The sequence below is a fragment of the Panicum virgatum genome, chromosome 9K, assembly GCF_016808335.1.
Source record: "Panicum virgatum strain AP13 chromosome 9K, P.virgatum_v5, whole genome shotgun sequence".
Classification (NCBI taxonomy): Eukaryota; Viridiplantae; Streptophyta; class Magnoliopsida; order Poales; family Poaceae; genus Panicum; species Panicum virgatum.
In genome coordinates, this window is record NC_053144.1 from 12,053,528 (window position 1) to 12,069,822 (window position 16,295).

The window sequence follows — 16,295 nt, forward strand, 5'->3', positions numbered from 1 at the left end:
AGGCCGCTCTCCGCCAGCGACATGATCTTGCTCAGCACGGGGTCAAACTCCGACGGCAGGGACGACTTGGCCCTCCAGGACTGGCGGTCGGAGGCGGGTCCCCCGGTCGGCATGACGAGGCGCTCGTTGGCTTCGGTAGTGGCGATCACCCACTCCTTGCGCCAATCCTTCCACTTCCCGCCAGTAAGCCCGGGAATGTAGGGCGTCCGTAAATCGCTCCTCGTCTGGAAGTAGTACGTCCCCACTTCATCCTTGCCCTTCCCGGACTTCACCAGGATGAAGAAGTGGCGGAAGAGAATGACGCAGGGCCGCACCCCCATGAACATCTCGCATAGGTGGACGAAGATCGACGTCATGAGGATGGAGTGGGGTGTGAGATGCTGGAGCTGGAGGCCGAAATCCTCCAGCAGCAGCAGGAAGAACAAAGAGATCGGCAGCCCCAAGCCGGTGGAAATGTGCGAAATAAATAGCACAAATTCCCCGGCGCGTAGATCGCCGAGGGGAACCGAGCCTGCTCGAATCCCCCATGCAGCCTCCTGTGGACTCCACCCAAGCAGGCGGCGCACCGTGTTCAGTTCCTCCTCGGTTTGGAAACGACGTGGACGAACGAGGGACGCCATCTTGCTGTGGAGGCGAGGAGCAATCTGCGCAGAAGAGCAAGGGGCGAGGAGGCTCGAAGGAAAAAGGGCGCAAAGGTTTGGAAGGAAGAAGGCGAATGCGGAAAAGTAACCGCGGTATGCGGTTCGGCCCTTTATGAAGCCTGACCCATCCGGCGCGCCCCGGAACCGTCGCTGGAAGCCAAGCGACGCTCACGCCTGGTGTTTGCCGCCCAGTCCATGACAAGGGGGACCAGGCCCGCCTGTCAGGGAGGGTGGGTAACAAACAAAGGTGTGAAAAGGCAGTATCTGAACCGTCGCCCGTGCGCGAAGCGAGGCGGAAGCCGAGCTGACGTGCGCGCACAAAACGCTGGCATGACCAGGCTTTTCGGGAACTGCGCTGGTGGTAAGGATCCCATTTACCCCGGCCGCAACAATGTCGAGCGTCGCTCGCGTGACTAGGTGTACCACTGTATGTGGGGGCCACGAGTCAGTGAGCCGTTGCGATGTGATGAGGCAGCGAGAAACCCGATGGATGGTCAAAGCCGGACAAGACTCCTGCAGTGTGCATAGTTTAATGCTAGAAGCTTCAAGTTATGCAGAGCCAAATCACAGTAGTGGCCCCACCTGCGGGTTCGTCCCCTCTCCCGAGATGGGCCCGGGGGCCACTGTCGGTACCCTGTAGCCTGGATACCCACTCCTACTGCAGCAAGGCAGGACTCGCGTAGTCATCCGTAACTACGCCATAAGGGGCGGAGCAGCCGGGCCCCACGGGTTAGGCTCTTACCTCACCGGGCCAACGGCCCCGAACCCGCTCCCCGCTCTGGGACGGGTCCAGTGACGCCACGTGTCCCTGAGGAAGGGAAGCTCCGCGCCAACAGCCGAGGGCTCGCTGAGACCTCCCTGCATCCGTCTGGACCTCCCACGCGCGTAGAACCAACATACCGCCGGGGCGGGGTCTGGGGTGCCACGTGTCCCGCAGGCGCAGACGCGGGCGCGAGTCTTCCGCTGGAAGACTCGCCCACCCACCGCATTCAATGCGAGTGGTTGAGGTGTGCTCTGCCGACGCGGCACGCGGGGCAGCCTTTGTCAGGCCTCACTGTAGACCGCATATTACCGAGGTACACAGTGCAGCTGCATGCGCCGCATCCGCGCAGAGCCCGTCTGCCACATTAAATGGATACGACGGCACGGCACCTTTTCATCATACTGCCTACGCTGCAAGCTACACGGCCCGTTCAGCTACGCTGCAGGCAACACCGCAAGCTACACCCTGGCGCCGTTTCAACAAGACAGGGCATGGCTATGCCAGACGGAGGATTCCCACGGGCAGAGCAAGGAAATCCAGGAATGAGATCTCCGTCGCCTGCAATGCCATAATGTCTGTACAGTATGTCATTTTATACTACATCGTTGGGCCCACCTGTCGGGGACTCAACGGCCATGTACGCGCCCCCCTTGAGATATAAAAGGGAGGCGCTCACTGCACACTTCAGACTCTCGGGGACACACCAAGATACTCCAAGACTCTCACAACACGAGCTCGGTTTCACGCCGAACAACCCTGCTCTCAACCTCTTGAGAGCACAAGCAATACAACACACAGTGGACGTAGGGTATTACGCTCCGACGGTCCGAACCACTCTAAACTGTTGTGTTCATCGTGTTCTTCCATCGAGATTGGGCTAATCCTAGCTAACCCCCGAGTACTCACCATCTGGGTTTAGGCGGGTGCACTACGCCACCCGGCTGTGGGTTTGCACACCACGACACCTCCAAAACGGAAAGCCGAGGTGGCGCGGCGCCGTCGCTTGATCCTTCCTCCGCGCATCCACCGCCCTCCTGACCCCCTCAGCGGACGCCGCATCATCCCGATTCCCCTCGGGTCCGCGTTCCTCCCGGCCTTCATCCCACGCGCGAGCGGTGAGGTTTCACCTCCATCCCTCCCGCGTAATGCTGGAGCCTGAGCAAACCCGCGCGATCAAGCTCATCCTTCGGTCCCGGCCCTCCCTCGCTTCTGCTCTGACGAAGCATCGCCTTTCCCCATGGTTTCAAATGGCACGACGCGTGCTCCGCGTACGCCAAATCCAGATCGATCCCCAGGAAGATTGCAGGTTCCCAAGCATTTCGAACGTAATTCGCGAGATCTCTGTACTTGCCAACCTGCAGCTTGTTCGCATCAACTGTCCGGTCTGGCTCCATGAGAGCACCAGCAGCACGGTCCAGTCGGGGAAGGAGGCTCGAATTATTCGAGGCGGCCGGGGCTTTCGTGCAGTGGGAGCGGAAATGTCACGGCTGGATGCCGCTGGCCCACGGCGGCATTCCGGTTGCAGGAGGGCGGGCTGGATGTCGTCTTGGCACGGCCGATAAATGAGTGGCGTTTCGGCATAGTATTCAGGCGTTGAATCACCACTGATCCAAGGTAACAAATACAACCCCTATATAGGAGTACATTCATATGCACACACGATGCTAGTTTATTCTCTTGTTAAATCGGAATTCGAGCTACGGATAGGTCTAAGCACACAGTAGTAGTATCAAAGACCTGGACTTATCCGCTTAGCTAACTCAAAGTTTAGCTTAATGGGTGGGAGTGGGACATGTGGGTGCACAGCACATCCGGACGCCAAATTCGAATCGTGTTCTTGAAGAAGCTCCAAACTAGAAGAATGTGCCAAGCCTACTCTTAATACAAAATTGAGCTACCTCATCGCTTGGTAAATGTAAGCGATTGTCTCTCTTCCTATCCATATTGAATTGTTGGAGGCGTTTGGATAATTTTGAATTTTACCAGATGGTACTCTGCGGAACATTAACTTAATATACCTGCTCAAGGGTGATGCACCCAAGAGGAGAGCTAACAAAAAAAGATGAGTTGGTACACCACAAGAATTAATTTTATGCGTACTCACCTATGACCAATAGAATAGCCGCATAATTGGTGCTGCGACGATGCGTATGGCGAATAAGAACGGCCCATGTCAGTACGCGTTATCGTGAAGAAAGAAGCAACCGGAAGTTGTGGTGGACACACCGCCAAGTCCCTCCCACCAGCCCGAGCAGAGCTGCCAAGTTGAGCCGAGCTGAGTAGGTTTAAACCCTCCAAACTCCCCACCCCACCCAATAATCCTCCACAACAATAATCAACGAACACCAGCAACAATAATAAAGATGGAGGGGGGGAGGGAGAAACAGCTTTCTCTAGCAGGCCCTCCAATTATTTTTATATTGGGTGTTGTTGTTTGTTGCAGTTAGTGGGTGGTGCTGGAGTTTTTTTATTCCTGGGGCAGGAAGGAGGAAGAAGCAGAGGAGAGAGGGTGGTAGCTAACTAGCTAGAGAGAGACTCTCTCTCCTCTATTTTCCTTTTGGTATTGTTATCTTGGGATCTGATTTTGTCCCCATACTGGGAGGGAGGGAGGCGGTTGGGTTTCTTTCTCCTCGCTTCTTCTCTCCTCTGCTCACCTCACCTCACCTCACCGCCCCTCCTCCCAAGGCTGAGCATCGGCTCGGGTCCGGTGACAGCAATCGCTGCCGTCTTGCCCTGCCCCCCACGAGGAGCACACCATCAGGTCTGCCTTCATTTTCCTATTGCTTAATCAATCGCCACCGCATCATTGGCTCCCGCCTGTTGGTTGCAGCAACGGCAGCAGCAACAGGGATTCTTTGGTGCATATTCCCTGGATGCATGATTCAGTTTGCTTGCTCTGGTTCTTGCTCTTCTTCTCTGCTTCTGGAATTGTGTCGCGTCCGATTTCGGTGGGTGCAATCAATCCTTTTGGTTTCCATGGGTGCTGTTATGACCCCAATGATTGGTTGGTCTCCTCTCAATTAGTCAATTATATGGTGTTTGTGCTATAGCACAGGGTTTTCTTGGTCCAGTGGGCTCTGGAATAGCTGGTCTCTCTAAATTGTGAGGTTTCTTGGTTTCCCCTGGGTTCTTGGGTGGCTTGGGGATTTGTAGCCGTGAGAGTTTCATCGGGGAATTCCAGCAGGTCGGGGTTGCTGCGGTTGTGTTTGAGTTCGCTTTGTTGTGAAGTGCAGGTATGGGGCTTAAGCTGCTGAATTCATGATTCTCCTTTTACCTCCTGGCCTCACGTTCTTGATTTTATTTTTTTTGGATGTTGGTTCTTGGAGAAACCATCCTCTCTTCTTCTCCTGCACTAAGAATTCTTGCGTAATTTCTTGAAATCAGTGTTTCTTGGTGGTGGTTGCTGCTGGATTGTCTCCGTTTGATATCGCATAGTTTGAGTTTCTAGTTGCTTCGTGAGCCACCGGGAGGGATGGCTTTTTGTGGAGATGATAGAATTGAGCTTGATTGCGGTGGAGCCCTTTCGGATTTGTTGCTGATTCTTGAATATCTTCTTTTATCTCGGCTTGGATGCCTGCATGAAGGCCATGCCCTTAAAGCACCGAACCCCTTTTTTCTTCAATTATTTCCACCATCTTTTTTTTTCAGGAGTCGGTTCTTGTGTTGGATTACTCTCTTATATTCTTTGTTCGATGGAATTCTTAGCTCCTTTTATCGGAGTTGCAGTGCTTTCTTATTTCTATCGTGTGGCAACTATGTTTTGCCTAGGACATTTCTCCAAGTTCCACCTCTTTCATATCATTAAAAATAGTGAAATTACAGCTGCAAACGAGCAGCGAAGCATCCCGGTCTCTCCTAGGAAATTTCGAACTTGAAATCTCATGCTATTTTATCTCTTTCTTCCAGAGTGATTCTGAAGCAGTATTCATTCTACTTGGGTGCTGAGCTAGTGAAGGTGCTCTAATAAGCCTAGTGTACACATCAGTCATCAGCCAAGTGACTGAAAAAGGTATTGATATCTTACAAGCAGTTTCTGCACAAAAAACCATTTTCGAAATCGAGACTTGTTCGTGGTTTTGCAATTTGCCTATGCTATAGAATGGAATTTCTGGTTGGGCACCTTGAATAGCCATATTATTTTGGTGAAGCAGAAGGAATTTACAACCACGTTCTTATCCTCTTGGTAAGGAAGTAGCAAAAGGACAACAACTTAGCTAAGGACCACTTGTACCTATAGGTCACAAACCAGCGTCTTACCTTGTCAGTTGTATGCTCCTATTTGATGAGCATCATTTCTCTTTGTCCTCCAGAAATTTGTTAGAGAAAAGAACAAGGTAGTGGTAACTACTGCCAAAACTGAGGGTTTGGCCCTGGTCTGCACACTCGTGAGTCGTGACTGGCCTTTGTGGGCGTCTTTTATGATTTTATCTTTGTAGAAGCAGCAGAAGCGGTTTATGATTTAGCTTCTTTTCACCCTATCTTTTTCTGGAAGCTCTTTCACCATATTATTTTACGGCGAATGAAAAACGTTGTTTCATCATCTGCTGTCACTGTATGCACAGAATAATTCCTTAAACTGATTTTTGTTCTATTATTTCCACTCACCCAATTGCAGGAAAGCCAGCAGAAATATTGGTCGAGGGCTCTGTAGTTGCTTCTCCAAACTTGTTTATGCCTTTGCAATAATCTTGATAGGTGAATAGTCAAAGCTAAACATGGCTACTTATTACTCGAGTCCTGGCAGTGAAAGAGATTCACAAACCATGTACTCAACAGAGTCGGGCAATGCATCATATCCCATTCCATCAGCCCTAGGGAACTTGCTTTATCCGAACAATGCATCTTCTGGACCGTATACAGAATTTAGTGGCATTATACAGCCTCAGCAGAATTTCATGGAGCTTCCTGGCCATCCTTCAGCAATGTCACATGATTCATCATCCAACGAAGCTACTAACATGGGCACTTCACTCACAGATCAGCGCTCTTTTGGTCCTTTGAAAGATATGAGAAATGAGATGTTGATGCATTTGATGGATGGAGCACACAGCAGCGGCAGTGATCTCATCCACAATGATGCCCATAACACAGGGCAAATTGAGTTTGGCATGTTAAATAACCACAACTCAACAACTGTTCCATCAGCACCAGGCCAAGGGCTGTCTCTCAGCCTCAACACACATATCTTGGCACCTTCCTATCCGTATTGGTCTGCAAAACCAGACTTATTGACACCAAATTCTTACCAGGGTGATGACAACAGAATGAAGAGTATGCAATCTGAGGCCTCACGGGCAATCCGAAATTCCAAGTATCTGAAGGCAGCACAGGAATTGCTTGACGAGATTGTCAGTGTTTGGAAGAGTGTTAAGCAGAAAGCAGATAAAGGCCCTGCTGAAGCAGGAAAAGCAGATGGTAAAGAGACTGAGGAGGGGACTAAAAGCGAGGGAGTGTCTTCCAATCCACAAGAGTCTGGTGCCAATGCGGCAGCTGAGCTTTCAACTGCTGAGAAACAAGAGCTCCAAAATAAGATGGCAAAACTTATGGCAATGTTGGATGAGGTGTGTGAGTCTACTGCCTTGTAGACCTTTTAAATCAAACTAAAGTAACACAGTGATGTTTTTGCTAGACTGATTGCTGTAGAGTGTAGGAGTAATCTGCATGAAGACTCAGAGAATTGTTCGCAAAGATTAGTTTCACTTATAAATATACGTATATTGCAATATAAAGTTTGATAAACATATAGTTTATTATGTAGGGACGGCTGTAGATTACCTTTTCTCATATATTGAAATTCAGCTCTACTTTCTGCCATTTGTTCTTAGAAAGTACTCGGGGAATCCCAATCCCATCGGTTCTGTTTGAGTTGTGGTCTAAATATCGAGTCAAATAGTCGGTTCCTGATCCAAAGGTCATTTACAAGGGTTCAACGATTAACAAGAGCTCCACGAGCAGAGTTCTTTATCAAGCTGGGAGAGCTTGGTCAAAGGTTAGTTTAGGCGGGTCTGGCCTTCTTAATAATGCCTAGCTGCCCACAATCATAGCCATGTCAACAAGGCTTGAACCTATAGATAGACAGTTTTTTAGCTAAAAGGTCCTCCAAAGGACTGAGCATTTGTAGGAACCGCTACATTGATAAAACTATTATTCAGGGTAAGAGTATCACCAAACCTCAGCAGTAAATTGATCTTAGCATGGGATCAGAGGAATGCGTTAGGTGTATTTTGATTGTTTCTCTAATGCGGTATATCTGGATTTTTAAGATCGCACTGGTATTTGCTTCCAGGTAGACCGAAAGTACAAACACTATTATCATCAGATGCTACTTGTAATGTCATCATTTGATATGGTTGCTGGTTCTGGAGCTGCCAAGCCTTATACTGCAGTTGCCCTCCAGACAATCTCGCGTCATTTCCGATGTCTAAAGGATGCTATCAATGATCAAATTGGTGTTATCCGCAAGAAACTTGGAGAGGACGACAATACATCTGGCAAAGAGGGCAAATTAACTCGCCTTCGCTATATTGATCAGCAAATAAGGCAACAGCGAGCTTTCCAACAGTATGGTATGCTACAACAAAATGCTTGGAGGCCACAGAGGGGACTACCTGAAAATTCAGTCTCAATTCTCCGTGCTTGGCTTTTTGAACACTTCCTTCACCCGTAAGTTTCTTTTAACTTATAGATATGTTTAGTCACACCTTTTTTCTTTTGTTCTCATGATACTATGACACCCTTTCAGGTATCCAAAAGATTCTGAAAAGCTAATGTTATCGAGACAAACTGGGTTAACAAGAAGTCAGGTATTTTTGTTTGCTTAAGATATATTTTCTGTCGCTAGCAAGTATCTACACTAGCTAGCACATCAATTTTACAAAGAATTGGCATGTCATATCATTAAAATTCATAGGCATTTTTTTGAAAGAACTAATTTAGTTTTTTTTGATAAATTAGAACTGGAACTAATTTAGGCTGTTGCATAGTTGTATATGACTGCTGCAAAGTGCAATTGTGCAAACATGTTCTACATGCTGCATGGCTGCTTACCTTACCGACTTTAGTTCAGATGCTAGGAATAGGGTATCTTAAATTTTGTTCCATTAACAAACAACTTTTATAAAGACCATGCAATTGCTCTTTCCTGGGACAAAACACATTGACACTCTGTTGAGTATTTGCTTTGAATTAGTACTGCCGATCTGACAGCTTCCTTTCCTTTGAATAATGAGGAAAGCATCATTTATTAAGTGAGACTTATCTGTGTCCTTTTCCCCTAGATTTCAAATTGGTTCATTAATGCCCGTGTCCGGCTCTGGAAGCCAATGATCGAAGACATGTACAAAGAAGAGGTTGGTGAGGGGGAGTTGGACTCAAATTCCTCCTCCGACAATGGGGCACGAAGCAAGGACAAAGCACCATCTTCTGAAGAAAAGGAGGACCTGAAGACTTCAACAAGCCAGGCTTGCCAAAGCAACCAGCTTGGTGATTCCAAGGCCAACGTGGGTGGGATGATGAGCCTCGACGGTGCCCCAGCCGGGGACTTCCACAACGAACCAAACCCAGAGGACAGCTTCATGAGCCTGATGCTGAAGGCCCAGAGACCAGGCGAAACTGATGGCAGCGGCCTCCTCCACCACGCTGTCGCCCATCACTCGGACGAGAGCACGCAGTTCATGGCGTATCACCTCGCAGAGCTCGGGAGGTACGGCAACAACAACGTGTCCCTGACGCTGGGTCTGCAGCATGCCGATAACAACCTCTCTTCAGTGCCAAACACGTACACCCAGTCGGGATTCCCCGGTGTCAGAGACGAAGACATCTATAATGCCAACGCTCCTCTCAATGTTACTTCCACGTCTTCAGACTACGAATCCACGAACCAGATGGATCAACAACAACGGCAGCGCTTCGAGCCATCACCTCTGATGCATGATTTTGTGGCTTGAATTTCAGCTCACACATTCTATAAAAGCGCTGGGAAAAGATTGGTATTTGTAGTGCCAGGATGAATAACATGCCTGGATTGAATTTTCAGGTGTGGAATTATTGTAGCTGTAGTTGCAATTGGGGTACAGAAGGGGAGGAGAGGTATATAGCGTAAATGTAATGTAAATTTAGGTGGGGGTGATAGCGGTAAAGAAATCTTGTAAAGATGGAATACGTTTATACATGTAAAATGCTATGATTTAAGGGCCATGATGTAAAAAAAATATTTACCTGTAATGAGTACTTGTGATCCAGGTATATATATATATACTGTTCAGGCTGTTAAGAAAAGAGGTTAAAACTGAAATGCATTGCAGAAGAATCTTCAGTCTTTCTTGCTAGTGCACGCTTCAGCAGGGGCGGAGCTGCCCTTCAGACCCCGATGAATTTCAGCATATCCTATAGAAAATTACTGTACACTATGGTAGATGACCCCATTATCCAACACTGCAGACCCCGGTGAGATTTTCGGCTGGCTTCACCCCTGCGCTTCAGGCTTTATGTTACTGGGGTTATGGTGACTGGTGAGGACCAGCTGCTTTGTTTCCTTTTATCTTGTGCAATTGGAGCTACAACATGCTGATACTTTTGATATTTGATTTTTTTATTTTATATTTGCGATAAGATACAGTTCTCAATTTATTTGGAGGACAAATCTCTGTTCTCACACTTGAAGAAAATATTGAAGCTTGTGTCATTTTCATTGGATTTTCCACATGGTACCTCGTGTCGGTGGGGATAAGGTATGGTATGGATGCCACCCCAGAGAATGGCTTGTATTTATACGAGTAATTGCTGGCTATAGATGTCCATGCAGCCCGTAGCCCGCCCGAAGCACGGTCAATTTGGCCCGGTCCAAACCGTGCCCGGGCTGGCCCGGCCCGCTCCCCGTGCCCGGGCTTGGGCCGTCACCCCAGCCTGTGGGCTGGCACGGCCCGGCACGGAGTTAGCAGGCCGGCCCGATATTGGCCCGCTAACTCCAATGGCCAAGACAGCCCAGCCCAGCAATGCCCCCTCCCCCCTCCCTTCTCGCGTCGCGCAGCGCCCCCGCCCCTCCCTTCTCTCGTGCAGCGGTGCAGCGCCCGCGCCTCCCGCTCCCCTCCCTTCTCGCGCAGCGCCCCCGCCCCCGTCCCCGCCCCCCTCGAGGCCGGAGACTGCGACCGCATCGCCGCGAGAGGGCGAGACGCCGGCCAAGACCGCGATTCCACCCCGCCACGGTGCCACCTCCTCGTCTCCGGTCCGCCCCGTCGGTCGCCGCTCCTCGGCTCCGCCTCCCGGCCGCCGCCTTGTCGTCTCCGCCCCTTGCTCCGCACCGCAACCCTAGATCTAGCGCCGCTGCACTTCCTCTCCTCGCCTCCTGCTCTCCTCCCGCGACCGGCCGCCGGCGACCCGCGCCTCCTCCCACGACCGGCGAGTCGGCGACCCGCGCCTCCTCCCGTGACCGGCGACCCGCGCCTCGTCGGTACACCGCCCCTCCTCCCGCGGGTGACTGGGACGCCGCCCCCTTGCCCCGCCCTGCCTCCCTTCGTGGGCTGTGGGTGGCCCGAGCCCGACAAGCAGGCCGGGCTCCGCGGGCTGGCCCGGCACGAAACTAGCCCGCGGGCCCGTGCCTGGGCCGTCGGCGCAACCTGTGGGCTGACCCGGCACGACCCGCTAAGGAGTAGGGCCGGGCCAGGCACGGCCCGGAGATGACCGGGCCAGGGCGGGCCCGAGCGCGGGCCGGGCCGAGCGGCCCGAATGGACATCTATATTGCTGGGCCGTTGCTGTCATGTGGGTCCGGTATGATGCCCGGTGGGTTCAAGGAATTGATAATCTTGGGCAAATAGAACTGATGATCTGTCGTCAGGTCGTACATTTTTCAACTGGAATTCTGTCTTGCCCCCCTGGGAATCAGTTACAAACAAGCCTTATCAGTTCTTTTTCCACGCGAGGGAAATTCACACATATATATTAAAAAGCCCAACCAAATGGAGTATTTTGAAGCGCAGAATGGATCGATTCACTGTAGGAGTTGCTTCTGGAGTATGAATGCAAAATTCAGTCTGATGCTCTGAACTTCCATTACCATTGCATTGCTGCCTTCAGAGTTCAGTGAGGCAAGTATCAGCAGAGACAGAGTGGGGTGCTAGTTACCATTGGCCGTGTTTGGATGACCCTTGAAAAAGTTTTCATGAAAATTTTTCCGCCCTTTGACCACTAATTAGAGGTATTAAATAAAATCTAATTACGAAACCACCTCCACAACGACGGTACTGTAGTAGTTAATGTATCTAATGATGCCTTTGATTGTACGATTAGGAAATGATTTGGCGTGATTACTGTAGCTATCATGATGAAACTTGACTCATTAGATTCGTCTTGAAAAGTTACACCCATCCGTGAAAGGGTTTCGCAAATAAACTTCGTTTAGTACTTCATGCATACATTTGCCTTTTTATGAAAAAAATTTCGGGGTGTAATCCAAACACAGCTATTGCATTGCTGTCTTGCACCATACGTTTGGGAGGCCTTTCACTGGAAAGCGCGAAAGGATTCGATCGTTGGTCAAACGTGGGCCGTTCAAAGCAGCCTCAGATCGATCAGTCGCCTGATGCAGGTTTGAACGTCACTGTGGAGATCGATGGATCACCCATCACCTGAAGCACGGCTGAAAAAGGCACAGCCCTGCTCCTCCTCACTCTCTTAAAACTGTAATGGTATGCATGGGCATGGCACCTCCCAGAACTGTATCCATCTTGACTAGGCTCCTTTCCTGTTGATCAATCGCTGTTCCTGCTGGTGTGCTCATCCACCCGTCACATCCATATGCATGGCCGTATAGTCACATACTACTCGATATGGGCGTGAGATCTCACGCCTGTTTGCTGGTGGCCTTATCAGCTGATGAGTACTCGCTCCACCATGCATGGCCAAACGCTTTACTCCAGTTAAGCTGAGCAGCAGCCATGGAGGTAGGAGTATGTCATGTCATGTGCACCCCAACCAACTGCTGCTGCGGCAGCAGGCGCCCAGGAAAAGGATCCGGGCTTTCCATGGATCAGGACAGGCACGCAGCCATCCCCAGCCAGCCAGCTGCGCGCAGACAGACAGGCAGCCATCCCCAGCCAGCTAGCTGCGCGCACAGTAAAGCTTAGGGATGTGTTTGCTAGGATTTAGATTTTGCTTTTGCTTCACTTATTTTACGCAAATTAAGATATTGTAGCGTGATGCTAGTTTATAAATCCGTAACTATTTGGAACACCTCTTCATTGCAGTGGCAGCAAATTGAAGGAGAGTGTAGTTGCCTTGTGGATGTATAGGATGCGCAAATATGGTGAAAATTTGAATATTATCACTTCTTTTTTATTTTTTTAGCTTCGCCCCTACTTCATTGCTTGCCCCTTCGCGCAAGAATGCTGGGCTTCCATTCAACTTTATTTTGAAAACATCACCGACCCTTTTCAAGCTTTTGAGCAGCTCAGATTCCAATAATTGGTGTGCCCTTTTTTCATGGAAGCTATAATCCTTCTTAGCTGGTGCATTTGGATGCAACGTAATGATCTTATTTTCAAGAGTATCTAGCCCCATCCAGACAACTGTAGAGAATACTTCAAGCATAGTTTGACTTAGTTATTCTAAGAGCAAAAACGAGACATAAAACTGTAATGACAGAATGGCTAGAAGCCCTCTTGTAATCTTCTTTATTTTTTCCACATTTTCTTTGTTTCTTGATTTCTTAGCCCTTTGTTTCATATGTTTTTGGTTTTAATATATAACCGGTAGGGATTTCCTCTCCTGTTTCATAAAAAAAACTATAACTCCATAACTATAGCGTGAAGCTAGTTTATAAACCCGTAACTAGAAACAGGGCAAAGCTAATTTTTTTTAGCTCACCAGCTTTTAGCTCTACGAGGGAAGTCGTTTTCGGTGAAGCTTTTGCCAAACGGCCAAGCAGTCAGAACTGAGCTGCTGGCCCTGGCCGGCCGGCCGGGCTTTCTTGAGATTCTACACTACGCCACACGCCCACACCACACCTAGCCTAGGGCCGTGTTTGGTTTGGAGTGTAAAAATTTTCGCACCTAGCCCAGGGCCGTGTTTGGTTTGGGGTGTAAAAATTTTCGCGAAATTTTTTTGTCCCTTTGACCACTAATTTATAGTATTAAATAAAATCTAATTACAAAACCACCTCCACAACCCACCGTGTAAATCTCCTGACGAATCTAATGAGACATTTGACCGCGTAATTAGAGGATGGTTGCTGTAGCATCACTATAGTAAATGATCAACTAGCAAGATGGCCCGCGCAAATAGCGCGGGTGGCTAGTTTTTTATATATATTAGTATATATATTTTTACATGAAAAACATTATTGAAAATAGTTTTTAGTCATGTCATTTATTTCGTTTGCTCTAACGGCACATATCAAAGTATGTCAAAACTTTTTCATTATTATATTCTATGCCATATCTTTACGAATCATAAATACAAAGATTTTGTATAATATATATAAATATTTACATTTTATAGAATTATATTTGATTATTTTTATCAGCAATGTACGGGTTTTTTTCACAGTGATAAATTATCCTTAGAGTTTTTAGAAGAATATGTGAACGAGTGATTGTGTGTGTACCACCAGAAACAATATTCATAATTTAGTTTTAAGTTTGCATTGAAATCTTGTTTAGAAGTGAATGCATTCTTTTTAGTTTTCATCATATCCATATCTCTTTTCTTTTCAATATTCTCCAATCGAAATCTACCACAGCCCTATTGCATTTATGCTCTCATATTTTCTTACGTCTTCTACATCCTTTTCCTAGGACAACTCGTCCGCCCGAGTCATCTAATTTATTATATTACGATACGTTGTGTTGTATAGAGTTCTCCTTTGTGCTCGTCCTCTCTCTAGTAACATATATCCTTCTGCTTTGCTCCTCTCTCTCTCTTCTATTTTTGCTTCCAAGTAGCTTTTCCTGCTACCTTTTTTTTTAAAGATGAAGATAAATTCTTGATTGTATTTTAGCTTGTGGATGGACGCTCATGAAAAACAAACATTATCATTTTGTGGGTAGAACCTGGCTCTTGTTGGAACAATAAAAAGCCTGATTAATTTAGGTCCAAAATCAGCTATACAAAGCCAGCGAATTTGGGCCAAGCTGAGGAGAGCTCGGGTTTGGACCAGACCACCCACCATTCTTCAATGAGAAAAATAACTAAATAAATATTTTCAAGTCGTCTTATTACTATGCCCCTAACCTTCATATATGGGTTATTACTATACTTTCCAAGTGTAGCAACCGTGCAAAATAACCTGACTATATTTGTTCTATCATATTTTTGAACTATTTATTCAAGATAAATTTAGCTTTCTTGTAATAATGGACTTTTAGTATTTATTTCTATTGTTTAGTTACTTTACATTCCAAAGTTTATGAAAAATAAACTGCTATTTTTCCTTCTATTGTTTTCTGCGCCCATCGTTGATCTACAGTAATAGTTAATGCTTTAAATTTTTAGTTCATTTAATATTCATACACCTTTATGAAAATTCATTAGTTATAAATGTTTTTTTTTTGCAAACTAATAGGGGATATACCCTCGAGACTCACCCTAGTCTTTTGTAGTTGGTCATCTGTTTACTTCTAGAAAATTTTATTTATTTATCTATTTTTGTCTCTTCTACTCTCTTTCAATCTCACCACCATCACAATTGCTTGGTGTGTTCACCTAAATTTGTGAAGCCTTTCAACCTTCCATAAGGTGCTTCACCTATACCTTCCTAGCTATTTCTCACACCTGCTCAATAGGCATACCGTCGCTAGGACGACAATCCATGGCATAGTGGAAATCAACAACTCTTTTCGCTTTTCACACCCTACTGATTCTATCCAGCGCTTATCCATTGCACTCTTGAGGTAATAATAGTTGTAATGCATTGTTTGGATAGATGCTTTGTTTGCAACTCCGGCGATACAATGTTGCAATACAATCATTGGTGAGTTTTTTTTACTCCAATCGCTTCTCCTAAGAGCATCATTTGGATCCCAGAAGTATACTTGCATCTTGGTTTATGTTCTAAAGACACTTTTGGCTTACGAAAGGTGCTATCATGGTCAGTCGTCTCCACTTGAAAAATGGGTGCTTTCAGTTGCACTATCCTTCCAGCGTTTAGAGCACCACTGTGATGGACAACGTGCTAATATGAAATATCATGCCCAACCCATTTATTTTACCCTTTCCTAGAAAGTATGTATGCGACATGTGGATAAGCAACATGGTCACCATTGTGATGATCTTGGGTTGTGGTTCCTCATTGGTTGAGGTCTGACACTGCTCCTCATCTAGTCATTCCACATCCTTGCCATGCCATCTTCTTACATCATTCTTTTGCTCTCCTATTTCCTTGGCATTGCATTAAGCCCTCATCTCTAACATTTCCTTCCGCTGAAGGCTATATTTGTAGGTTAAGATTTATTTAAAAATAGGGTTGTACATTTGTACTTTAATCAGTATCAAATAATCTGAGCCGTTATTTTTAAAATAGAGTTGTAATTTTGTAATTTACTCTGTATCAAATAATCAGAGCTGTGATGATATGGTCGCACTGGATCCAATCATAGAGATATCTCTATTTTTTCATTGACTAACATGTAATTTATATGCTCTATAAGCGAATGTCGTGGATTTGTATCACACTTAAGTATTAAAATAATTAATACATGCGGGTTTTTTAAAAGAAACGTTGAATGTTGATTTTCTAATAACTTAATAGACACACAAATCTGTGTAACATCATCCATCACTTTATTTCCATCCCTTCCTTTTTTGTAAACATTGGATGACCGTATTTGATTGGATGAACCGAAAAGAATAAATATATCATGGAGGTGGATATATCGCGATGGTGCATATCAGATGGTCA

General features: G+C 47.0%; 1 protein-coding gene across 3 annotated transcripts; it reads left to right on the plus strand.

Moving 5' to 3' along the window:
* The first annotated feature begins 3,736 nt into the window (after positions 1-3,736).
* Positions 3,737-9,681, plus strand: LOC120648337 (BEL1-like homeodomain protein 7). 3 transcript variants are annotated; one of them, XM_039925080.1, is made up of 6 exons: positions 3,737-4,165; positions 5,311-5,413; positions 6,020-6,965; positions 7,691-8,067; positions 8,147-8,207; positions 8,682-9,350. In XM_039925080.1, exons 3-6 carry the CDS (start codon positions 6,120-6,122, stop codon positions 9,348-9,350), a joined length of 1,953 nt encoding a protein of 650 aa, XP_039781014.1. In that variant the 5' UTR covers positions 3,737-4,165; positions 5,311-5,413; positions 6,020-6,119. The 3 variants fall into 3 exon arrangements, with proteins under 3 accessions (XP_039781014.1, XP_039781015.1, XP_039781016.1); XM_039925081.1 differs by lacking the exon at positions 3,737-4,165 and adding an exon at positions 4,425-4,637; XM_039925082.1 differs by lacking the exons at positions 3,737-4,165; positions 5,311-5,413 and having other exon boundaries at positions 6,120-6,965; positions 8,682-9,681.
* The last annotated feature ends 6,614 nt before the right edge of the window (positions 9,682-16,295 follow it).